The sequence below is a fragment of the Catharus ustulatus genome, chromosome 4, assembly GCF_009819885.2.
Source record: "Catharus ustulatus isolate bCatUst1 chromosome 4, bCatUst1.pri.v2, whole genome shotgun sequence".
Classification (NCBI taxonomy): domain Eukaryota; kingdom Metazoa; phylum Chordata; class Aves; order Passeriformes; family Turdidae; genus Catharus; species Catharus ustulatus.
Window position 1 is genome coordinate 2,422,533 of NC_046224.1, and position 27,138 is coordinate 2,449,670.

The 27,138-nt window shown below is 39.7% G+C and overlaps 1 protein-coding gene across 3 annotated transcripts in view; it reads left to right on the forward strand.

Annotated features, from left to right (window-relative positions):
* Window positions 1–27,138, forward strand: part of CHCHD3 (coiled-coil-helix-coiled-coil-helix domain containing 3) — a 133,453-nt gene that overhangs the window by 63,653 nt on the left and 42,662 nt on the right. For 2 of the 3 annotated variants that reach the window (XM_033058743.1, XM_033058744.1), the window contains exons 5-6: window positions 19,114–19,128; window positions 20,035–20,118. In XM_033058743.1, coding sequence (XP_032914634.1) covers window positions 19,114–19,128; window positions 20,035–20,118 — 99 coding nt within the window. The remainder of the gene's footprint in view (window positions 1–19,113; window positions 19,129–20,034; window positions 20,119–27,138) is intronic. The other variant, XM_033058745.1, reaches the window with a different exon arrangement.

Sequence of the window (27,138 nt, forward strand, 5' to 3'; positions counted from 1 at the left end):
GGTTGAATATTGAAGAAGGAGCCTGACAACTTCCAGTCATGAACTCCCAAATGGATGAGCTCTGAGTGGGAGTTCAGAATAGGTGAGAGTGATTCAGAAAGAAAAGCAAAAATGTTTTTATGGAATTCCAGAAGAGCTGGGGTTGGATGGGATCATCCAGCTCCACCCCCCTGCTAATCCTGACTCTGCTAAAGGGGGTTGGTTCTCCTCAAAATCTGTTTCCAGCAGTCACAATCCCAGGATGGGTTGGGTTGGAAAGGATTTTTGGGATTATCTCTATCCCAGGTTGCTCCAAGCCCTGTCCAAGTTTGCCTTTGACACTCCCAGGGGTGAGGATATTTCTGAGAAGGTTAAAACAGTGAAAAAAGCTTAGTTCTGAGGAAAATAAAAACCAAAAAAACAATCAATAAAACCCAAATAACCCCTCCCCAAATAAAACAAAAACCTCTCCCCAAAACTGTATTTTGAATTTTGTTGGCTTTTGGTGGAGATCTTCACGTGATCATTAATAAAAGTTTCCCTGAGATTGAATTATCACAATATTTTAATTTTAATGTATTTAATACATTATCTGGGTTGTTTATAAGAGTGAACATTGATTGCTTTGCATTCCCAGCATCAGTGCTGATCAAATATTCTATGTAATTGTCACTGCCAGTCTTTTTTTTTTTTTTTTTTTCTTTCTGGAAATAGAGATTGAAATACAGAGGAATGGATTAAATTAACCCTGCTGTACTAACAGGTGGGAAAATGAAACTCCTGCCCTCTGATTTTTAATTTTAGAACAGAAAAGTTCCTACTTCTGTTTCTGGATTGATTTAATTCTTAGTCACAGTTGCATTGGAGTCAGGGGCAGAATGAAATCAGGTACAGCTGATATTTTATTGTGCTTTCCTCCTCCCACCATGGTTTTCATGGATGTAGGGATTAAAAGTAATTTTAGGACAAAATTCAGTAAAGATAAACATCTGACATGGTGGGAGAGCACTGTACAAAGTTCTCATTTTTATTTATTTTCACCCTCTGACTCTTCTGAACACATGGAATCCTCAGAGTTCTCTGCCCTGCTTTTCATTTATTAGGAATGATTTTAATTTGAAAACTTCTCATGGCTTTTTCTGTGACAATGCAGATCAAAGTGACACAGGTTCCCACAAATGTTCAGCAGCTCTTTCCAGTCCTGGCCCTTCAAATAATAAGATTAAATGAATTTGTTCCTGCCTTAGATCTCTCTGTGGGCATGTGGAGCTTGCATGGTTGGTTTTTGTTGCGTACTGAGTGCTTGGCTTTTTAATTTTTATATTTTTAATATTTCTACATAAAAATAGACTCCATCATTCTAAAAAAAAACCAAGCAAAAAAACTCTGTAGTTTATTTAAAGCAGGAAAAAGCTGTGCTAACAAAGCTATTAAATAAGGAGTGGTTTTAATTGATTATTTGACATAATTTTTATTCCTTATTAAGCTTTGAAGGATTTTCAGGGCCAGCACTAATGATTTTGGAAAAGAGGATCCCTTCAAATTTGGCTCTTAAGCCTGAAATGATGTTTGAGACCTGTCCCAAATGTGGACACTGGTGTAAAATGTAAATATTTTTTCCTCTATAAATAGATCAATGTTTTGGGGAGAATGGAGTAGGGCAGAGTGGAGCCAAGTTTTATGGTAATGACTTTTATTGATGGAATTCCAGAGTGCTTCCATTAGTGGGAATGCTTTCCCAATAAATGGGGATCCAGCCTCCCTCTGCCCTGTGCTGAGATGGTTCTGAGCTGATATTTTTCATAAGCAGATCATTAATTTTTTAAAAATTTGATATTCAGGCAAGTGGGTAAGGTTATAGACCTAATTTCTCCTTTCAATCTAAATTTCTTTGCCATTATGAGTTTATGACTGTCTAATCCTCAGTGATAAGATAATACAAATAATTAACCTACTCCATTTAACTTATTCTCTTAGATGTTTTCATTCCTTTTTATCCAGAGGTTTTGTGGTTTTTTTAATACCAAGGCAATCTTTGAATTGCTTACAAGAGTAATTATGAATTTCTGGAAATATTAGAAATCATTTTACTGCAGACATCCAGAGGAAAAGAGCAGCATGATTGGATCTCCCATTCCTCATGCTGTGGGTGCATCTTAATTTTAAAAAATCCATCAATATATTAAAAAAAAAATCCCCCAGAAAAGAAGAAAATTCCCTTTCCCCAGCTGCAATTCCCAGTGGGTTTTTTTGATAAATCAAGTTCTCAAGCCTTAATTTTGCATTTTGTCACCTATGATGAGTCCACCCTCAGCTGAAGCTTTTCTTGCCTTGGGTTCTCTTTTCCTTGATGGCACATCGCAAATCTGAATTTTAAAGCTTGTGTGGACCAAAACAAGTTTTTATTACTCCTGCACTCCATCCTGGAGGGAATCAGCTGCTGGTGGGAGGTGGAAGAGGTCATTTTGTGGCTCAGCTCCCTTTGTCCAGTTGTTTTTATAAATTATAAATTTGGAATGATAGGAATTATCAAATTAGAGTTATAAAAGGATTTTCTGCTCCTTTTCCCATTTCTTTGTTGATGTCCAAAGGTGAGAATTGTGCCAGGTGAGACCTGGAAGGAGAATCCTGCTCTGTCCTAATTCCAGATCCCAGAATTCCTTCCAGAATTCCTGGTTTGCTGCTGAGGCAGGGATTTATCCCTAAGGGAATGGGAGATTCTAAGTTTTATAGAAAGCAATAAATAATAATTACAATAATATCACGATTATAAGCTGCACCATTTTGACTAAAATTTTGGTCCGAACCCAAAGTGCAGCTTTTAATCAGGTGTGGTTTGTATATGGACAAAGAATGAAAAGTTGCTGTTTTAGTTTGGAGGACAGGTGTCTGCTGAGAAAGGCAGGAGCTTCTCTTTGAAATGGAGAATGGAAACCCCCTCCCTCCAAATTATTATAATTTTGAAATCAAGGGACTCTCAGGCAAAGATATGGGAATAGGAATAACAGTTCTTTACTAGGGAAATTAAAATAGAAATACAGCACTACAAAGAACAAACCCCAACCCCTGACACAGTCAGAGTACAGCCTGACACCCGTCAGGCAGGGTGCTGGCAGCAGTCCCATTCCATGGTGGCTGCATCCTCCTGCAGTGACAGATGTGGCTCAGTTGGAGCAGTGCTCCTGTACAAGGTGCAGTTTCCCTCTAAAGCTCCAGTGGGGATGTGGAGAAATCCGGTTTTCCTCTGGAGTCCAGTGGAGAAAGGGGCTCCCTTAGTGTCCCAAAACCTCTGTTTTTATCTTGGTAAGAAATGTTGGGCTCTTCCCCCTGGCTGGAGCAACTCCCAATGGGATGCAGTAATTTTATCAGTGCCACAGTGGGACTCAATGGCCATGAGCAGAAAATGACTGGCTGGAGGAAGGATGGGCTGTGAAAAGATAAAGAACACTGGCCCAGCTGGTTTATAAACCATGGCCATGAACAGGAGATATCCCATGAGATAAAGAACACTGCCCCAGCTGGTTTATAAACCATGGCCATGAACAGGAGATATCCCATGAGATAAAGAACACTGCCCCAGCTGGTTTCAATGGATGCCCATTAGCAGAATATCTCCCACAGAGATCAGGATCACTGCCCCACCCTCAACAGATGGTGACAGAACAGACACCTTTGATCACACTCTGTATTGTAACGTGCAGTTTATAATCCTGAAATTACTGTAATTATGTTCAGGTAGAACCTTTCTGTCTCCTACCTCCCCAGCAAAACTTCTGTGGCTTCAGGAAGAGAATTTTATCAGCCTTTTGTGTTTTCTTGACAGATCCTTCATGATTTCCCCCCATTTTATTTCCATTTCTCCATAATTCTTGCATTTCTGTGGCTTCTTGATTTATCAGTATTGCTCTGAGAACATCTCAGGAGCTGGAGGTGACCTGTAGCATCTGTGCCACTCAACTTCTAATAAATAAATATATTATCAACAAATTAAAAAATTATAGAAATCTAAATTAATAAATAAATACAAATAATAAATAATATAAATATATTTATATGTAATCATGCACACAGCTGTGCAAAATTTTATACTCAGAGTGAGGAAAATTCCACCTGTGTGCCTACATCACACCAAAAAAATCCTCCTGTGTTTGCTTTCCAGCTTCATTTTTGTAGAATTAAGAATTCCAAATCCCTGCCTGCATTTTGTGTGTAACTTGACCACAGCTCCACTTTTGGCTCTCATTTAATTTGGGTATCCTGGACATTAAATACTTCCATGGTTCCTTGAAAATCTACTTGTTTACTGCTAGAATATTGATTTGGGAATAAAAATGTGTTGTTTAGAATATTTCTCTGATTTTTACAGTAATGTAGAAGTAAAACCTCTGAGAGGTGAGACCTTCACAACTCCCTGAAAAAATCAAACATAATAAAAATATCTGGTTTAAATAGGCACTCCACTCTTGAGAACTGGTTTTATCTCAGTTTTTGGAGGTTTTTTTTGGGTTGTTTTTAAGTCTTCATTGATTCAGCAGCTCTGTTTATGTGGAGCACAGACTAGGTTCATTTTGGACTTTTTGGTACAGATTTAGAAAAATGAAAATTTGTGTTTTCTCTTAAGATTTTGAACCATCCCAGCTGAAATTTCAGGGAAAACTGCTGTGTCTGTTTTTTTCTTAATCAACTCCAGTTAAGTTTCAGGAGCTATGAGGTTTTCCCCATCATTAAATAAGATTATTGCTCACTTTGTGTTACAAATTTAGCTCTCATCGGAGCAAACAAGAATCTCTTAAATTTTAGTTTCTAGCAGCTGAATTTCTGCAGTTGGGCTGATATTCCAATCACAGAGATTCATGATTTTCTCTGGAATATCTGGGAGCTGTAAGTCACTGGTAGAAATGACAGTTGTGCTTCTAGTACAGTTTGCTTGGGCATGGAAAAAATTGGAAAAAATTTAATTTGAGCATGGAAAATCCACCCCTGTCCACCTGGAGATGGAATGTGGCAAATTCCTGAGAGAGCTCCATGGAATAAAGAGAGGAGTGAAAAATGGTCAGGAACTGGCTGGGTTTGGAAAGGTTAAAATGCAGATATGATCTGGGTTTAAAATCAGGGCTGGAGCCCCTTGGCCATGGATGAAACTGGGGGTGCTCACCTGGAGAAGGGAAGGATCCAGGACCTAAAGGGGCTCCAGGAGAGCTGGAATTTGGGAAAGGCACAGAGGGACAGGACACAGGGAATGGGGAAAGGGGAGATTGGGGAAGGAATTGCTGGAATTGCCAGAGAATCCCTGGATCCCTGCAGTGGCCAAGGAAGGATTGGAGCAGCCTGGGATGCTGGGAGGTGTCCCTGCCATGAGCTTGGAGCTCCCTGCCCAGGCAAGGCAGGCCAGGATTGTGGGATTCAGGACACTCAGAATCCATGCAGAGGGATTGGGATGGAAAGTGGGGATAGAAAAGAGAGGCCCAGGGAAGGGAGAGCCTTGATGGTTTGCTGAGATTGCAAGGGAAGGCCCTGGATGCATCAATTCCTTGGAGAGGAGATGGATCCAATGTCAGGTTCTGGAGAGCTGGGAATTGCCAGGCTGGAGAAGGGAAGGATGCAGGGAGAGCTTCCAGAACATTCCAGGGCCTGGAGGGGCTCCAGGAGAGCTGCAGAGGGACTGGGGACAAGGGACAGGACCCAGGGAATGGGGAAAGGGGAGATTGGGGAAGGAATTCCTGGAATTGCCAGAGCATCCCTGGATCCCTGCAGTGCCCAAGGCCAGGTTGGACTTTGGGGCTTGGGATCACCCCGGGACAGTGGAAGTGTCCCTGCCGTGGCAGGGGTGACACTGGATGGGCTTTAAATTCCCTTCCAACCCAAACCCTTCTGTGATTCCATAATTCCAAAAGCACCAGAAGATCCCTGTGAGTATTTTCCTGTGTATAAATAATTTTTTTATAGAATTTTGGAGGGTCAGAGATTGCTACAGAATAAGATTTATTCTGAGAAAAGTGGGATTTCTCTTGGAAAACCGGGTTTTTAGCCTCTCTGTTAAATAAAGGCAGAGTGCCATGTGAGCTGGAATATCTGAGTTACAACAGTGATAGATGGGATAACTTGCTGATAGTAGCAAGGCAATTAAATGTAATTATAGCTATATAAAATATATGTAATACAATTTCTTGTTTCCTGTGCTGCAAAAATATTGGTTGTTTTTTTTTCCCCCTCTTAAAATTTCCTTTTTGAAATCTCTTAACCTCTGTTCTTAACCTCTTATTAAAATATTTCAAAAGCAGAATCTCTTTAGAGTGGGGTAGAGGGGAGCTTGAAGATCATCCAGTTCCACCTCCCACTGTCCCAGGCTGCTCCAACCTGGCTTTGGAGAATTCAGGGGTCCAGGGGCAGCCACAGCTGCTTTGGGAATTCCATCCCAGCCCTCCCCACCCTCCCAGGGAAGAATTCCTGCAATCTCTGGCCCAGGTGATTTTCCTGTTCCATTGCAGAGCCACATCTTGTTTAATAACCTGAATCAGCAGGGTGTCGTGTTCTCTGTTATAAAGGATGAATAAACATTTTATGAGATCCTTTTCTCTATTTATGATCAGTCATGTTTTGTTCTGCAGATTTTTCCTCTTCCCCTGAAAGGACAGAGCAAAGTTGTAACTCTTCTATCATTTCCAAATTAATCTCATTTGAACAATTCTTTGCCATTCTCAATTTCACGCAAATACCAGCGCCATTACTTGTGCAAATAGTTGGTGTGTCTCTCCACGTTCAGAAAATTAAGCATTAATTCTCACTGTGGGCTAGGACAGGCTGTGTTGCATGACAAATAGATTGGAGGCATCCAGGAAAAAAAATAACACTTCACAAATCCAGCAGAGAGCTTTGCTTTCGAGCGCTCACAGCGTTGGGCAGCACATAAAGATTGTATAAAAATTGACATGTTTTAGCAACTCCCAAAAGAAGTTTATTTTTTTTTCCCTCCCATTATTATAGAAGTACTTGGCAGCTTCTATTTTCCTGAAGCATCCTATTGACTGGGATGAAACCTCTTTTTTAGAAAGCACTTTCAAGATTTTGCTTTCCCTTCCAGACGCTCTCACCCACAACAGAAAAAAAAAATTTGTGTTAAAATGATGGTGCTCCTTTAGAAATGCACGGATTGTGGAATCTCCAAGCACTGCAGAGACAAACCTCAGACTGCTGGCAAGCATCCCTGAGAGCCTGAAAAAGGAGAAGGGAAGGAAAGAAATCTTTCCTGAGGCTGCAGCAGGAGTGGAAGCGAGGGCACAGCTCATTGTCCTGCAGGGGATGGAGCTGCCGCAGTTTTGGGGCATTTTTGGAGATGCAGGAAGGGCACCAGGAGTTACCTGGATGGGGACAAGGACACTTCCACTGTCCCAGGCTGCTCCAAGCCCCATCCAGCCTGGCCTTGGACACTTCCCAGGGATCCAGGGGCAGCCCCAGCTGCTCTGGGAATTCCTTCCCAACATCCCATCCACAAAACAAAGCTTTTATCACTCAAAAAATTCCTTCATTCAAAAAATTGTTCCTTTTTGCCTATTTAAAGCATTTCACTCTCATGACAGTTTTTTTGCTCCATAAGAAGGAGGAGGGGAAAAGCACAGATGAAGCTACACTCTAAAAAACGCCACAGTCACCAAGAGGGGCTGAGGCAATGCTGGAATTTTGACTCCAAAAGTGACGGGCTGGATAAACTTGGCCTCACTGGGATTCCACTTATCCCAGGCTGCTCCCAGCCCATCCAGCCTGGCCTTGGACACTGCCAGGGGCAGCCACAGCTGCTCTGGGAATTCCAGCCCAGCCAGGAATTCCTTCCCCAATCTCCCCTTTCCCCATTCCCTGGGTCCTGTCCCTCCAGGCCTTGTCCCCTGTCCTTCTCCAGTTCTGGAGCCCCTTTAGGTCCTGGAAGGTCTCTGAGCTCTCCCTGGATCCTTCCCTTCTCCACAGTGGAAATGGGAAGGGAGAAGCCTGAGGAGCCACCAGTGGTGAATTTGGGACATGGAATCACTGTCTCTATCCTCCATGTGCCTCTCAGCACTTTTGTTCTTCTTCAGGCTGGAAATTTCTCTTTTTGCTGCCTGCATTTCTCTGTGTTCAGGAGGATGAGGCTGATGGTTGGAAATTCACTGAGCAGAGACTTGCTCAAGCCATTGGATCCAGTCAGTGTTTGTGGCTCAGCAGCATTAAATTCCTCATTAACTCTTATTTTCCCTGCTGATGAGATTCTTTGTTTTGTTTTATACCTCGAGTTTCATTTAACAGCAGTTCCTCCCCCCTTTAGCTGTTTCCCCAAACAAGGGGAGTCAGCTCTGCACAAAACTGTGGGTGTGGATCTGTCATCCCCATATCAATTCTCATCTTGAATGTGGTAAAAAACGCTGGCAAGGTCGATTTGAAACTTACTTTGTGTAAAAACATCACAGCAGCTGAAAGGGGCTGAAATTTGGGACTCAAATCAGGATTTTTGTCAGGCACCACAAGAAATAAATTATTTTCTTGGAATTTCCTTCTGCTTCTGATTTTGAATAATTGACACATGACAGATTTCAATGTTGTTGATTGTTTTATAATAATATTTTATTGTTAAAGGATGTTTAGTGCTCCAAGGAATCCAGAGTAGGTAGCTGAAAGGTAAAAGTGTGGCTGTTTTCAGAGGTAATACAAACATCTCAACTTTTTCGGGTTTTGCTGAGCGATCGGCTTCGCTGATAACTTGTGGCAATGAGTTCTGCAGGTTAATTATGCATTTAATTGGTTTCAAATTTGTTGCTTTTCAATTTCACTGTTCAGTGAATATTTCCTCGGTCTTGTATTATGAGAGGGAGTAAATAGGAGAGCCTGGCTCACCTTCTCTGAACATTTAATTATTTTGTGTACCTCTGTGCTGTACACAGAGCTCTTCTCAGGGGTTTGGTCTTTATATATCTTCAGCTTCTTTATTTTCCAAAGCTTTTCTCTGCAGTGACCAGAATTTAAATATCCAGAGAGTGACCAGAGCTCTGGGAGGATCTGAATTTTATTTGAATTTTTATCAAATACTGTGATCTCAGTTTGGTGCTGTCTTCTCCTTCCCCTTTTTTTCAAAATCTCCCCTGTTTTTATTTTGCTGTTTTAACACACGGGACAAGTTTTCCTTGGCTTTTCCTGCAGGAATATCAAGTTTTGCTCTGTGCTTTCCAGTCAGGATTAAAAAGCTTCACTTGGCTGGTGCTGACTTTTGCTTCCAACTTATTTTCCACTCCTGGAAGATTATTTTCATCCCTGGAAGTGTCCCAGGCCAGGTTGGATGGGGCTTGGAGCACCCTGGAGATGTCCCTGCCATGGCAGGGGTGGCACTTCAAGGTCCCTTCCAACCCAAACCCTTCTGGGATTTTATCTTCCATGATCTCTGGTTTGATATTTTTGGCCTTTTCAATCCAGTAATTTCTATGAAACCCTAGAGAATTTCATGAAGTTCATTATTGCTTGCTTTACATTTTTCTGTGCATAAGATGCAATTGGATTATTCTTGAATATTCTGTTGGACAGCTGGTTTATTCTTTCCAAATGTGACAAAAAATTTACACTGAACTGTGCAAACATTTTAGTAGAACCATGTTTTGGGAACAATCCCTGCAGTGTTAAACCCTTGAAATGTGTCAGCAAATGTCCCTCTCTTCCATGGATTCCCTGCCTCCAATCACTTAATTATATTCATGAGTTTGAGGGTTTGTTTAGTTGCCCATTCCCAAATTCCTGGCACACTCAGACATTCACCATATGAGCAGGGCAAGGGCTTTAAAAAAAATAAATGATTGTAATTTATTTTTCTACTATGGTCTTCACAAAACTCTTTGTTTGCCTTCCTGTCTTGCATTAAATCTGCTTTTTCCATCCAATTTGAATATTTTCAGTGCTTACAATATTATTTATTTCTGTTAGAATAACACAAACACCAGCAGAGCTTGAAGTATAATTATGTTAAACACTGCACAGATGTGTAGTGAGTTCCAAGCTCTGCCCTGGAGACTCTGCAGTCAAATGAGAAGAGAAATAAAAGTGCAGTGAGTGGAAGTTGGACACAGAAATTCAATGACACGTGTTATAGGATTATATAAAAGGAAGATGCTCACCAATAATCGATGCATAAATCAATGCCAGCCCCTTTCAGAGCTGCTCTGCTCAAGGTAATAATTCTCTGGGGCTTTTATTTCAGAATAACTTGTTCAATCTTGAAAGAAAATGCTGAAAGACCAGTGTTGTAATTTAGTAATTAAAATACAAAGAACATTAAATCCTGCTGTGTTCTCCCACTTTCCCAAGGCTTTGCTGGAGCTTTGTTTCTAGGTAATAATTTCAAGAGTTATGGTAACTGTGTGGTATTAACTTAGGATTTGCACACTTAGTTAAATATTTTATGGATATAAAGTGAAGAGCTGCAAACTGTCCTATTAATTGTTGAAATTGAGTTTTCAGAGTGCTGGAAAAAATGGAACAGAGATAAAAACTGACTTATTAATTGGGAGAAAGGTTTATGAGCACACCAATTACCTGTAAATATTTTCTTTACCATGTGAATTTTTTGTGTGTCTCAATGCCAAAAGTTCTTTGGGGGAAGTTGGACATTCCAAAAATTCACCAGAATTATCTTCCCTTTGCAATGCTGAGGTTAATCCCTGAATTTCACTGCTAAGTCTGTTTAAATTCTGATTAAAGATGAATTTATTTCTGAGTTACATCTTCAGTCTGAAATGATCTGCTGGTTACAGTTCTTTTATTCTCTAGCTGAATAGGAAAATCTCTGGGAAATAAAATGACTGCATAATTTGAGACAGAATCAATGAGTTTTGATGGTTTGTTTATTACTAAATAGAGGAATTCAATTTAACAAGATCAAGATTCCAAAAAACCCCAGATAAAATACCTTTAAGGCAACAGATTATCTTTATTTTCAGTGCCTTTTTGAACATCCAAAGATGAATGTTCTGCTTGTGCTGTACCTTTCAAACTGAGAAACACCTGATGTAGTTACAAGTGACTCAATTCTGTGTCTTGAGCAGAAATCAATCCCTTGAATAGCAGAGCAGCAATAAATATCCTTTTATTTGCTCTTCCAAAGTGGATTTCCCTCCTTGGGCATCATCACTTTTTTTTCCTTCAGTGGGAATTGGTTCAACCTCTTCCAGCTTGTGCTGGGAGGGAATGATATCAATTCAGAAGAAGTGGGATATTCACAGATGGAAAATAACTCTGGAGAACAGCCCCTGATGCTGAGAGGCCTCTAATAAAATACAAAACAAAATAAAATAAAATAAAAAATACAAAACAAATAAAATAAAATACAAAACAAACAAAATACAGGAGGTTTTCAGTGGGATTCCAAATGAGATTGGCTTGGAAGTGGTGAATTTTTATTGTTTTTATTAATGCAGCATCCCTAAGAATTATTTCACTCTTTGTGTGCAGTCCATTGAATCTTCAGTTTACAGAGCACAAATTACAAATTGTGTGAATTCTGTGAAGTGGGGAGCTTAAAATGATGATAATATAGCTGGGTTTTGGACAGGAGAATGAAGAGTCCTAGGTAGAAAACTTAAATTTCAAAATTTTCTCTGAATAATTGGGTATGAGGCAACTGAAGTGCAAATTTCTTTTCTCTGGCTTGGTTTTGGACTTCAGTGGTGAATTTTTGGAAGGGCTGTGCTTCCTTACTTTTTGCTTTGTTTTACATCATGTTTTGTTTAAAAATGCATCAAATATTGCCTGACTGTGCTTAGCAATAACTTTTATTTACCCGTCTGTTGTTTAACTCTGTTGTAGAATTTAAAAATATTTCTGCAAAATCATCATTAATACCAATTCTGAACATGGTAAAAAATGGCAAAAATATTTATTATTTGCTACAATAGTGGTATAACAATAAAGATGGAAGTAGAACACAGTCCTCAATCAGTTTCCTGACAGATTTTTTTTCTGAATTTTCCAGGCTAACAGTCCTCTTGCTCTTTTTTATCCACTTTGGCTCATATGGAGCAGTCTCTGCTTCTTTCAGTGTAGTGAAAAACTCCATATTTGACATATGACTGAAACATCAGAAGCTGTCAGCCACGGTTAGAGACAATATTTGAATTGCTACAAATACCTGGCAGCACTACAGATAGTCTTTAAAATGTTTGATCTCCTTGGACTGTGTTGGCTGCCTGAAAAGCATGGATAGAGTTTCAGGAATAAGTCATGCCTCTCTTTCATTCCCAGTGACATGCAGAGATGTAATTCAGATTTTTTCCAGCATCTCTTTTTCCTTTGAAGCATGGTTGGATGGAAACACGAGGCTGTTGCTAATCACTAGAATAGTCATGAGTGTATTTTAATTTTTATTTGCAAGGAAATAAAGTCTTCAGAGTCTGTTGTTTTGAAGCTGAGCAAACCAGATGGTTCATTTGGAGTTTGGTGAGAAGTGGCAGCTTTTCTTTAGTGCTGATATTGTACCAGAAGGGGTTGGAATAAGATGATCTTGAAGGTCTCTTAACCCCAAAACCAGTTTGGGATTTGTGAGGTTACATGCACCCTTTGTGCTGGGTTATCTCTAAATGATTACAGCAGCTAGGAGTTGCTGAAAAGGTTATTTATTGTAAAAGTGCATCAAAGGTACAGTCACAGACATCAAAGTCCAGGCTAAGTTTTAACATAAAGTCCCAAACAAAAGCAGGAGCTGTCCCTGGTGTCCTGGTGTTGCTGGAGCTCAGATCTTCTTCTGGGGTGTTGGAGACACTGCAGGCACAGCAAAGAGGTGGCAAAAAGCAATGGGAAAAGGCAGAAAGGCAAAAAGCACCAACTCTCCCCAACACATAATCTTATATAGGGTTTTTCAAACAAGCTAACATGTAAATTCAAACCACTTTCTCCCAACCTATGAAAATCCTAATTCCTTAGCACTCTAGAATATGCATAACTACATATGTGATCTGTCGTGTTCTATCTGAAAAATGTCAGCAATATTCTCACTGGAGTTCTGTTTTGTCTAAGAGTGTCTGAGAAAGAGCTCCTGGAGCCTCTACTGAAAACATCAATGTGTTCATTAACCTTCACTAGAACTTGTTCTTCTACTCTGGCATCTTGAACTTTTTACTTACCAAAAACACTGCAGCTCTCACTGAAACTCACTTACTGACTTTCTTAATTACTGATTTATCATAAAACTCAAACTTACATCTAAACTTAAACTTATCCTTCTACTTAAACTCCCATTCAATGTTTGGGTGGTTTAACATGTTTCAATCCATCCAAGGGTTTTAATTCAATTCCTGCACTGTGGCTTCTGCCTAGAGGATTCAGGCAGCCCTTGACTCACTGACTCCAACAGGGATTCTGTAACTGCTCATTTCACTTGGTGCAAATGTGTGATTTTTCTGCTCTCCTTTTGGGGGTAGGATCATAAAATAAATCAGGCTGGAAGAACTAGGGGTGCTCTTGTTAGCATAGAAACACCATCACAGGGTGATTATGTGCAGGTGCTTTTATTGCAGAGCTCTGGGAATCAGGGGTACAAACCCAAATCTGACTCCACATGGATTCCAGAGGGACAGGTTTTTATACCCTGTTCATTATGGAACTATAGAATAATTATTAAACCCGTATTGTTCTATTGTACACATTGATCTTATCCAAGCATGGATTCTTGTGATTTTCATCAGGTCCCCAAACATCCTTTCTCATGATTCTTGCTACCATTACATTGCTTCTAATGATTCTTATTATGATTAAACAGTAATATATTCAATTTACCAAACAATTATCACATTTAACAATCATATTATTTATCACATGATGATTACTCAGGTGCAGTTTCACATGATCTAATAAAGACAAAGCTCAACATTCATTCCCAGGGCCTGGTTCCCTTTCCCAGCCCTACCAGACCCAACCTTTCTTTCCAGCCCTGAATCTGTTGTATACAATCCCATAATTTTAGAACCATTTTTAACCCTGTGCTATCACTCTCAAGTGGGTGCTGACTCAGAACTTCCTCCTGCTGCTTCTCCTCTGTGAGCTCTGTCTGAGGCACCTTGCAGATGGAGAAGGCTCAGCAGAGCTTTGATGTCTCCATGCTGGGAATTTTTCAAAGCCCAGTTGGATGCAGCCTTGGGGTTTCATCATCCACCTCCTCTCTGGGGTGTCCCACATTCTGGAGGGGCTGCCCAGGCAGGATTGGAGCCCCCCATCCCTGGAGGTGTCCAAGGGATTCCTGGAGCTCCAGGTGAGGATTGGGCACAGCTTGGTTTTGATGAACTTGGAGGAATTTTCCAGCCTCAGTGATGCTGAGATTTTCCTTGTTCAGCTTTTTATTCTGGCATAATAAAAGCTCTTCTTGTTGGGGCAACAACTTGAATGAATTTTTGCCTTGGGTTTTCCTGTGCATATTCCCATGACTCACATTAGGACTGGAATCTGTAATTCTTTTCTTGGCATTTGCACATTTGTGTTTTTCTCCTTTGGTCTATAATGAGATTCAGTAAATGAAGCTTCTTGTCACATCTTCTGTTCTACACTAGATCCTTGTTCATAAATTCTTTTTATTTTTTTCATTTTCTCCATTAGCCTCCTCCTCTCAATGTGATCTTTTTATCTGCTCCACTCACTGTTTTAGGACTTCATTATTTTTAGAAAATGTACTGTAGCACATTTAGTGGTAATTACAAGAGCTTGTTTTAATTACTCTTGTCAAAGACTCTGTTTTATGATGCATTATTGGTGCTGCCATTTCCAATTCCTAACAATTCTCCACCTTTACAAGTGGAAATGAACATCCCTCTTTTCATGTGTCCACATGATTTTTTTTTTGTGCTCTGGGATGATTTTGTGCATAGTGATAATTTAAAAGGAATTCTTTGAGGGGGAAGGGACCAGCATCTGTTCCCAAGGATATCCATAAGTTCCTGGTGCTGCCTGTTCAGAATGATGGGTGTATTTGTATTATAAAAATTAAAACTGGGGCAGTTCAACATCCATTAAAAGTGGAAATTGGGAATTATTTTTCTTGGGATACTCCATGCAGTGGAAGAGGAGAATGGTTTTGCTGATCATAATAATTTATGCAAATGATGAAGCTTTATCTGATTTTATCAATGTGCAAACCTGGAGGCACAGGGTGAGTGGGAGAGGAATTCAGTGAATGCAGAGAATTCCAGTGATGGAAACATCCAGGGTCAGGCTGGACAGGCTCTGAGCAGCCTGATGGAGTTGAAGATGTGCAGGAGTTTGGGAGATGATCCTTAAAGTCCTTTCCAGCCTAAGCAATGATTTATGAAATGCCCAAAAACTTTTACAGTGTGACACTCCCAGGCTGGAGCTGAATTCCAAGCTCTGGAATTCACACCCAGCTCTAACCCATGGATATGCTCATCCAGCAAACCTCAGGTGGGAAAGGACATTTAAAACCTCCAACAATGTGGTAGAGCAAGATCAGGTTTTGAAAAGATTGTTTTGAGATAATGTTTTGGGAAGATCATGTTTTGAGAAAAACAAATTTTGAGAAGGTCATGTTTTGAGAAGATCGTATTTTGAGAAAATTGTATTTTGAGAAGATCATGCTTTGAGAAGATCATGTTTTGAGATCATGTTTTAAGATCTTGTTGTGAGATCACATTTTGAGATCCTTTTTTGAGATCATGTTTTGAGGAGATCATATTTTGAGATCATGTTTTGTGAAGATCCTGTTTTGAAAATATAATGTTTTGAGATGATCATGTTTTGAGAAGATCATTTTTTGAGATCATTTTTTGAGATCATGTTTTGAGAAGATTGTATTTTGAGAAGATCATATTTTGAGAAGGTCAGGTTTTGAGAAGATCATGTTTTGAGAAGATCATATTTTGAGATCATTTTTTGAGATCATGTTTTGAGAAGATCTTGTTTTGAGAAGTTCACATTTTGAGATTATGTTTTGAGGAGATCCTGTTTTTCAAAGATCATGTTTTGAGAAGATTGTATTTTGAGAAGATAATATTTTGAAAAGATCATGTTTTGAGAAGATCATATTTTGAGAAGTTTATGTTCTGAGATCTCTCTTGTGCTGGTGCATCCCTCTCACCCTGATCTCCTGTGGGATGGTGCTTGGGGAGCTGCCACCACTTCCTTTTAACCTTCAATCCATTAATTTTTCCTTCCCACACACACCACTGTTGCATCCAGCAAGAGATTCCTTTTTTTTTTTAATTTTTAAAATTTAGTTATTAAACATAGATATTCAACCAGCTGCTTGTTTGCCCTGTTCTGCCTCACAGAGGACAGAATAAATGTGTTTTTGTTGTACCCAGTGTGAGCAGGGATGTCCCAGGATGGTCCCTGCAGTCAGGTGACTCCTGGATTTTTTTTTTGTAGGGAACAAATCCATTTTTCCAGTGATGGCAACTCCTACCAAATCCTTTGAAAACAAAACCCAGATTGGCCTTTAAAACTTTGTCCAATTTCCCTGAGATTGTGAAGAATCTGTGTTTAACATTAGTGATGTGTTTTGGGTATTAAATTGGGGTGGTTTGGGAAGCAAAGGTGGCTTTTTGAAGCTGCTCTTTAGAAAACACCCAAGCAAAGGTTTTGTTTATCAGAGTTTTTTCATGAAGAAACAACCAACCTGTTCCAGTACCTCATTTACACCTGAAATGCAGCATTCAGCTAATTGAAAACAAGGCTATTCTTAATTATTTTCTTGCAGCTCATTGGCATTCACAGGGATCTTGTTGCTGCAGCCCCATAAATATAATATTACTTTACAGGTTTTTATTTTGGCACTCAGTTCTCCTCTATTGGCATATTTATAGTCTCCTGTATAAATGAATAATTTTATTTATTATTTATTCATTTGAACTTTGCTGTGGCTGTACAAGTGTCAGGGGTGGAAGGAACTCTTTTTTTGCTGAGTTTCTTACTTGCCAACCAAATCTTCTGGTTATTTTCACAACACAGGGCAGCAAACCTTTAGTATTTTATATACAATATTTGTCCTTTATCAAGGACAGATCAGGGCAATGAGCAGTAAAATCCAGCTGGTTTGATGATTAATTATTTTGAGGGGGGACAGGGAACCAATCCTAAAAATCAACCCAAAAAATGAACCAACTTCCCAAGTAAATCAAATTTCCAGGGCAAAATCTTCTATTCAAGAGGGATAAATATTATTGCATTCCCTGATCACAGCAAGACAGGAAAAAGATTTAAGCTCAGCTTAAATCCTGGAGGATCAGGATGGGTTTTGTCTCTTCTGTCACTGCTGTGCCCTTGACCTGTTGTGCTCTACACCCTGCAAAGCTCTGCCCTCGTGAATTGTCAGAAATGGGGTGAGAATTCAGTCTGGGGGTTCTGCCCTGGGTTTTATTCCATCCCAGTTCCTTCCCAAAGTCAGTTCTGCTTCAGGGCATGGATGGAATCATGGGGAGCACAACTGGATTGTAAGAACTAAACCTTAGCAGAGTTCTCCTGGGATTTATTAACAATAATATTAATATTAATTCTCTCTTTTCTTTGTTACTGGCCTGTTCTGCACAGCAGGAATGTTCTGGAGATCTTCTGGGTTTTGGGGATTATGAGAGGGTTAAACATGGAATGTTTGCATTGGGTGCCCATGAAGATGCCTTGCAGATATGGAATGTTAGATATGGAATATGAGATATGGAATATGAAATATGAGTTATGGAATATTAGATATAGAGTATGAGATATGGAATGGTAGATCTGGAATATGAGATCTGGAATATTAGATATTGAATATTAGCTATGGAATATGATACATGGAATAGGAGATATGAAATATTAGATCTGGAATATTAGAGATGGAATGTGATCTATGGAATATGAGATCTGGAATATGAGATATGGACTATGAGATGTGGGTTATTAGATATGGAATATTAGATCTGAAATACTAGATCTGGAATATTAGGTCTGGAATGTGATATATGGAATATTAGGTCTGGAATAGTAGATCTGAAGTACTAGATCTGGAATATTAGATATGAAATATTAGATATAGACTATGACATCTGGAATATGAGATGTGGGTTATCAGCTATTGAATATGAGAAATTGAATATTAAATATGGAATATTAGATTTTGAATATTAGGTATTGAATATTATATGGATTATTATATATGGAATATTAGATCTGCAATATTAGATATTGAATATTGGCTATGGGATATTAGATGTCGACTATGATATATGGAATATGAGATATGAAATATTAGATCTGGAATATGAGATCTGGAATATGAGATGTAGGTTATTAGATAGTGAATATGAGATATGGATTATTAGATATGGAATATTAGATATGGAATATTAGATTTGAAATATTAGATCTGGACTATGAGATATAGAAATATGAGATGGAATATGAAATATGGAATATGAGACAGAATATGAGATATGGAATATTAGGTTTACAATATGATATATGGATTATTGGATATAGAATATTATATCTGGAATATGTTATATGGAATATTAGATATGGAATGTCAGATATGAAATATTAGATCTGGAATATGAGATGTGGGTTATTAGATAGTGAATATGAGATATGGATTATTAGATATGGAATATTAGATATGGAATGTGAGATATGAAATATTAGATATGAAATATTAGATCTGGACTATGAGATATGGATGATGATATATAGAATATGAGATGGAATATGAGATATGGAATATTAGATATGGAATATGAGACAGAATATGAGGTATGGAATGTTAGGTTTAGAATCTGATATATGGATTATTGGATATAGACTATTATATCTGGAATATGAGATATGGAATATCAGATATGGAATGTTAGATATGAAATATGAGGCATGGAATATTAGATCTGAAATATGATAGATGGAATATTAGATCTGGAATATGATACATGGAACACTAAATGTGGAACATAAGGTGTTCTGACAGAGTTTGATTCATCCAAAATTTGGTTTCTTGGGGCATTTTGGAAGAAATTCCACAAAAGACCTCAGTAATTTCCAAGTAGTTTTCTGATTTTTCTGGACTAACCTGACATGCTTGTGGGATTTTTTTTTTTGCAATCTTTCTGTTTACCATTACATAATAAATTTAATTTGAATCTGAACGTTTTTTACATGCTTCAGGAAATGGAAACAAAGGTAAGCAGTTGAATAAGAAAACAAGGGAAAATCCAAATTTTTTAATGTATTCCTTGGGTGTTTGCTAAAAAACCCAAACAATTCATCTTGACAAAGGGAATCAAGTTTGTATCTGTACAAGATGTGGTATAATTGTTGTAATGACCTTTATTATTACTAATATTATTAATATTACTAATATCATTAATAATTTGAGAATTATTAGTCACTAAAGATACTTTATTAAAAAATTATGAACTTAGAAAGTATTTACATTGATAAATTAGGTGTTAAATCCTTTGTAACTTGTTAAAAATCACTTGTCTGCTTTTTACACTGCAGGACTTGGAGCTTTATATATTTTTAATAAATTCCTCTGTGCATATGTGCTTTTTAAATGTATTTTCTAATTTTTAATGAGTCCCCTTAATCCTAGAAAATGGGAAATACTGCAGATGAAAAGCCAAAAACATCAATTTGCTGGGAGCAGTGTCTCTTAAAAGAACACTCAGGTCATATTAGCATTGAAAAGATAAATATTTCAAATTATTCTGTATTATTTTAGATTATTGGACATGGGAGTGGTCCCAAGGTCAAGTTTTTCAATTTAGTGGGAGTTTCCAGGGGAGTGATTCCTGATTAAAGAGGACAGGACAGTTTTGGATGCACTTTTTAGCAAATATATAAAAGGATTTTATTCTTCCCAAACATCCACCTGTTTCAAATTAGGTTTTCCTAGGTTTAGAAGTGATTTTCCAAGTTAATTCAAATAAAAAAAATAAAAATACATCCCAGCCTGGTGCATTCTGATGATGTTTCCAAATCCATTTGAGCGAACTCAGAGCTGTTGAGGAGAGGAGGAAAAAGCCCAGAATTGTGGATAATTCCTTGATTCAATATTTTTATTTTTCTGGGTTTTTTTTTTAGGCCAGGCAGCTGGAAGAGAAGGAGAGGGAGCTGAAGAAACATGATGCCTACTACAAAGAGCAGCTGGCTCGGCTGGAAGAAAGGGTAAAACCTTTTTTTTCCCTTTTAATGATAATTTTTTCCCTTTTTTTGCCCCCTTTCTCTTCATTTCTGCTCTGGTTGTATTTACAAAAAGACTTTTTTAAGGAGATAAAGATTAAAATTCTGGCCAGAAGGATTATTTTTATATTGCTGCTGCTGTTTCTGCCTCAATATTGCCAAGGTGGAAGATTTGATGGGAGAATATTTGTTTTCTTTACTAACAAAGTTCTCACATTTGCTGTGGGATTTCATCTGTCACGGTAATTACAGACAGAAAAATGAAATAATGAGGTTATTTTATACCAACCCTGATGAAGAGCCAGTGGAAGAGAAGAAGTGTCAGCAAGTAAAGTAATTTAAATTAAAATAACAACAAAAAAAAGTGAAGTGTGAAGGGACAGAATGCATTTCTGCTTTCAGTGGGTGGATTTAGTGATTCCTCCATCAGTACATGGAGAGTTTAATTTTAATTCCAAGTTTATACCATGTTTAAAAAGCACTTCTGTCTTTCTGTCTCATCACAGACTCAAAATTAAACTGCAGAGAGCAGCTTGGGAAGCTGTGGGACTTGCTTACAGTGGCTTAACATATTGCTGTTAACATTCCTATTCTTTACAGGGTATTATTTTATAGGATGTTAATTCCAAATAATTACTGCTGTCATCATTTCCTGGCTCCCAGGTTGGTTGTAACCTCCAGCCTGAATACATTTCCCTGCTTTACCCCTCTGCCTTCTTCCTGAGCTTATATATTGGTGATTAATTCAGATTTATTTTTTTTTATTAGTGGGTTAAAATTATTAACAAGATACACTTCCATTGATGCAGCTTAGCCAGAAGAAAACTCCTTGTTTTTCTGGATTAGGGAGTAGAATGTGCTGCATAAATTATATATTATAATTGGTCTAAATGAATATTTTAAATTGAGGGTACATCTGATACCATGTCAGTGTTTTGTCCCCCTTTTTGAAGGTGACATTAATGAAGTCCCATGTTCTTGGCAAGGAGAAAGAGTTTGAAAGTTTAATGCTTCTAAATCAGTGCATTCTTTAAACAGCTAAAAATTAAGATATTTCACCAAAAAAACTCTACAGAACACTTTCCTTTTTCTCCAGTTGCTGGCTTGGTGTTAGAGGAGAAAGCTTCAGTGGGATTTTATCCAGGATTTTTCTGGGGTGCTTGGAGCTGTGCTCTTAGTGTGGAATAATTCATGGCAAAGGATGTCTGATAAACCATGGGTCTTGGACAGCTTTTTCTTTCACCTTTTTTTACCTTTTCCATCTTTTTAGATGTTTTTCTTGGCCATTTTTCATATTCATGTTGGCCACTGGTTCAGTGGCTTCACTGTTGGTGAAGATTCCAGTGTGTGTAAATACATTTTTGTGCTGTGCAAGGGAGATAATGAACTTTAAAAAACTTTATTTGAGTTCTGCTGGAGTGCCACCTCCAGGGGATGTGAAATAGGAAATTCTGCCACCTCTTGGTTTCTCTGCTTGGCTTGGAAATCTCAGGATTGCAGTTCTGAATTCCTTGTTTTATACCATGGGGGATGTTTGTGTTTAGAGTGGAGTTTTTGTGGTACCAAGCCTTGTCTTTTCATTCTGACTCCTTATTTGTGAGGTAAATCCTCTGCTTTTCCAAGTTGTCATCAAGGTAAATTTTCATCTCTCTCCTACACAAAAAAAGTGCTGTTCCAGCTCTGAGAGGAGCAAACTCTGTGTTCCAAATCTGACCTGGAATTTCTTCAGAGAGGTGGAGATTGCAGAGTGAAAACCTGGACAAGCAGAGGGGTCACAGCTCCTGCAATCCCACCTTCCCTCACTGGGCTCACCTGTCAGCTTCTGTGCTGGGGATTTGGAAAATTGGGATGGAAATAGAGCTTTGAAAAAAGCAGAAAAAAATAAAAAAAAGAAGATTTGGAAATGACAGAGCATGAAAAGAGGCTGGTTTGCTGTTCCTGAACTTGTCCTGATTTCAGTGGAAGGTGCACAGAGACAGAGCTTGGGCTCCTCAGCAGAGGGAAACTCAGAACAGGAGGTGGGGTGGGAGCAAGTGGAGCTCAGAGAATTAATGTCAGGATGAAGAAATGTTCAATCTGAGTCTGTCACCTGTGACAAAGAATGCTAATTACAATCTCAGATCATTCCCACATCAAATAAGCACACTTTAAAAACACTTCAGTTATGCCTATGTGGTATTTCTGGCTGTTGCATCATGGAGTGTCAGAGCTCATCTCGATGATTAATTGGCTTTTTGATTATTTAGCCTTTTCAATTAGAAGCTTCGTATTTGTGTTCCTCAGTGCTGCTGAGAAAACAATGCAGACATTGATAATAAAGGGAGATGACAACAGGACAGATTAGTGTCAGCACAGCGTGCTCCTTATGGAGAAAATTATCCATATTCAGTGCCAGATGAAGCCTGTCAATTATAAAATATTTCAGTGACTGAGGGAAGATGCTCAACCTTTACAGGATATTAATACAGGACAAAATAACTGTGCACAAGTGACAGCTGCGATAGTAAAACATCAACAATTCTATTCTCTGGGGGAATAACTGTTCATAAATTTGGTTTATGTGCTAAAAACCTTTTGATGCTTCCCCAAAACCCAGCAATTCCCCTACCAGCTGCCAGTGTTTCTAGGTCAAAGATAGCACATAAGCTATTAGTTATTACATGCTCCACAGCAGCACAGCAATAGCAGAGAGTTGAACAAAGCAGTTCAAGAACAACCTTCCCCTGCTCTGCATCTGACTGGGGTGTGCAGCTGTGATTGAGGTGCTGGAGGCTTGGAGAGCAGTTTGTCACCTGCAGGATGAGGGTGGTTCTTGACTGGAGCAAAACTCAGAGATAAAGCAGTGCTGAGGTCACTGAGTTTGGTGTGCTGTAATTATTTACTCACAAGTGTGAGGTCCTGCACAAGGGTCAGGGCAATCCAAGCACAAATCCAGGCTGAGGGGAGGGAAGGATGGAGAGCAGCCCTGGGGGAAGGACTTGGGGATTTTGGTGCATGAGAATCTGGACATGTTTCTGTTGCTGTTTCATGGGCATTGGGACCCAGAACCCCCCAAGGGCAGCACAGGAGGGGGGAATTCTGTCCCTGTCCCTCACTCAGGTGAGACCCTGGGGACAGCATCAGCAGGACCTGGAGCTGCTGGAGAGAGTCCAGAGCAATCCATGGAGCTGCTCCAGGGCTGGGAGAGCTGGGGGTGCTCACCTGGAGAAGGGAAGGATGCAGGGAGAGCTTCCAGAACATTCCAGGGCCTGGAGGGACAGGACACAGGGAATGGGGAAAGGGGAGATTGGGGAAGGAATTCCTGGCTGGGCTGGAATTCCCAGAGCATCTCTGGATCTCTGGAATGTCCAAGGCCAGGTTGGACTTTGGGGTTTGGAGCACCCTGGGGTAGTGGAAGATGTCTCTGTCCATGGCAGGGGTGGCACTGGGTGATCCTGAAGGTCTTTTCTAACCCAAATCATTCTGTGACTCTCTAAGGAGAAAATAAATTTGTTTTGGAATAAGGAAGATCCCCAGTGTGAAATCAGAGCCCTTTTTGAAGGAATGCCATTCCTACCCTGAGTGCCACATGCTCAAGATCTCTGTCCTTGCTCAATGCACTTCCCTGCCCTTGAAGCTGTTCCATTTCTGGTATTTTTAGGAAAAAATGTTGATATCTTCACTATCTTGTCCCACTAATTCCAGTGGAGAGGTGCAGTAGTTTTGCCTGATTTCAGTGCCAATCCCAAGCCCCAGTGTCCCTGCACTTTATTCAAAATCAGCTCTGCACCTCCAGTTTCCCTTTGCTGTGCAGCTTCCAGTCCCCATCATCACTTGCACAGAATTTTCATGCAGAGCAGCTGCCATCCCAGCTTTCCTTCACCCCTGTTGCTTTTGCTTTACAACATTTTTCACGAAGGACACATGACCCTCTCCTGCTTCTCAGTGTAGTTTTGGCATCACACAGACACTCAGTGAGCTGTGTCTGCTCCTGCTCTGTCTCTGAGACTGATGGGACTCCCCAGTTCCAATTTCCTCCAGCAAACCCAGCTATTTTCATGTTGCACTGCTTCCTAATGCTAATATGCATCATTAGGAGAATCCTGCCCAGAGTCATGGGAGCAGAAGGAAATTAATTTTAATACCCTGCTGTATGACACAAGTACTTAGTTTATCAGTGTGAATGAGCAAGATATGGATCCCCATATTAATCATAATATTTTCCACTGGAGCCAAGTTTCTGTGCTCCTGAGTTTCCTGGAAATGCTTTTAAGTGTTGAGCAGTTTGGATGTGAATGTGGTTGTGAGGTGAGGTAATAGGATTATCCTGGAGCATGAATTTGAAAAGAAAAGGGGGATCAGGGGGGATCTTGTGGCTTTGCACAAGTCCCTGACAGGAGGGGACAGCCAGGGGGATTTGGGATCTGCTCCAGGGAACAGGGACAGGAGGGGGATTGGAAATTGGGAATATTCCTTCCTGGAAAGGGCTGGCAGTGCTGGAATCCTCATCCCTGGAGGGATTGAAACAACTTGAAGATGTGGGGACATGGGGACCTTGATGATCTCAGAGGGGTTTTCCAGCCTGAACAATTCCACAGTTCTGCCATTCTGTAGGAATTTGGGTTCTCCACACATTTAACAGCCTGGAAGTCACTGCTCTGACAGTTCTTGGCCCATTCTCCCCTCACTGTGGTAGAGCTGTGGTGGCCTTTTTGTGGGGACACTCCTGCCCCACAGAGGGCTCAGTGCCAGATCCCAGCCTGGGAATGCAGACATTCAGTTCAGGAAATGTTGATCCACTTCTCTGCATCCATTTTCCCCCTGACTTAAACGTTGAGGAAGGATTTGCACATCCCAAGCTCGACACTTAATTTGGGGATTCTGCTTTCCATGGAGGCTGTCAAGGAGCATTAACCTTAAGGTAAGATGAGCACACAGAGCACAAAGCTCTGAGCTGATGGCACATTCTATCCCAGGTGTTAAATGGTATTATCCATCCTGCTTGCTACAGTAAATAGGATTTTGCTATTATGATGTGTCAGGATTTTCAGAGAAATCAAATTTACTAGACACTAAACTGCCATCCTCACTGCTGAGCAGCTTTATTCTGGGATCTTGTATTCATCCTAATCCTGTTGGTAGGAAATGCTTATACCAATTGTGTGGGGAAATTATAACTTAATGATCTCTTCCTTTTTCTATTCAAGGCTTAGGATGGCCCAACATGCTCTGCAGTGATAGCCTCAGTGCTGAGCTGAGGAGCTGATCTGCAGCTTCCCAGCCAGGAATTGGCTTTTCTGGGAGTTTCTCAGCAGCAGAAATGCTCAGGTGCCAACAATGCCAACCCCACATTTGTTCAGAGGCATCAGAGCCTTGTTTACCTTTTCAGATCTCAACAAGTCAGCAATCAGCAGCTGTTTGTTGGGCTTTTTGTAAAGTGGAGTTTGCAAGATGTAGATAACAGAGGGGGGACTGGAGCAAAGCAGGATAATAACCACAAACATTTTCATTCCCTACAAGGTAGTTCAGCAGTGTAAAGAGGTTTTTTTTGTTGTTTCTATTTGTGTTCAGTTATCATTCTGTTTACTCTTTGTGATCTCACGTGGCTGTAGCAGTGAGAATTCCATGAGCAGAGGATGATTCTGCTCTCACCTCTCGTGTTTAGAAATCTGGATTTGCCAGAGCAAACATGTTTACTCTCCCCACGTTTGTGAGCGTTCCTTCACACGTTCCAAAGCCAACTAGCAGGAATGTAGGTGCATGTTTGGAGACTTGAGGCTGGATCCAGCCAAGTAGGAAATTATTTTGGCTGATGAGCACTTAGGGAAGAGGCAGGGACAGCTCAACAAACCTGGTGTTCTTGTTCCCACAAAGGCATGGAATTACTCCAATATTCCCTAAATATCCGTGGTTTGAAAGGAAATAGTTCCATCATTCCCACTCTGCTCCTATTTTTGAGATATTCTCTGTGTTTGTGGCCTGTTTCTGTTTGCCTGGCTCTATTTCTCTTTCTGTAGCAAATAAATAAATGTATATATGCACACACACACACAGAGTCAATACCTTAACTCTATTTCCAAGCACTTTTCCAATAGAAGCAATAAAATACATTACAGCTTCCATGTGATGAATTCCACTGACTGCCATATCATCTCATTGTTAATGAATTGTGTTATTTCTGTGAAGTTAGTGGGGCCTTTTCCTTTTTTAAATGGATATTCAGCTTTCACAGAGACTCCTTGCAGCTCTCCCAAACCGCTGCAGTGGCAGACCTGAGGAGAAAATCAAGATATATTAATTTCTCATTTTGCAGTTGGGCCACCAGACTTTTCTGTGGCTCAGCTCATGTGCTGCACCAGGGAGATAAAAGTAAGAGTTCATCAGACTTTCCCAGTGCTTTGTATTTCCACACTGCTCCTGAAAAACCACCCTTTTTAGCACTGACCAGAGCAGAATGTTTTTGTCAGTTTAGCATAATAAAGCTGTCAACCCACCCTGTGATCTTGCCAATATTAGAAAATTCCTCTTTTCAGATTTCATTCTGTTTGGGGGACAGAGCTTTTGTTGAATTGCTTCTTGCCTGGCAGGTTGAGATTAGGAAACTTGCTACCAATTACAATATCTGAAATCTCCACCTGACTGACAGGCTGGGCTGGAGTGTTGTATTTAATGCTCTGCCTCCATATCTTGCCCAGCCACAATCATTATTCTGAACAGTTGGGTCTCAGCCTTGTTTTCCTTTTTTTCCTCCTCATAATCTTTTATTTACCATTTCTGACTGAGTAGCTGAGATGTTTATTATTAAACACACACCTCAGCCATGTGTTTTTTTCCCCCCAAGTGCACCAAAAAATGCAGAGTTTCATGTTTGCTGTGAAAAATACCTGGTTCAGTCTCATCATTCACTATCACATATCCAATCAATAGCAGGGCTGAAATGCTGCTTAATAACAAAATGAGGAGTTGTTCCAGGCTGAATAGCAGCTATTGATGTTTCTCTAAATGTTTGTTTATAGATTATTTTTC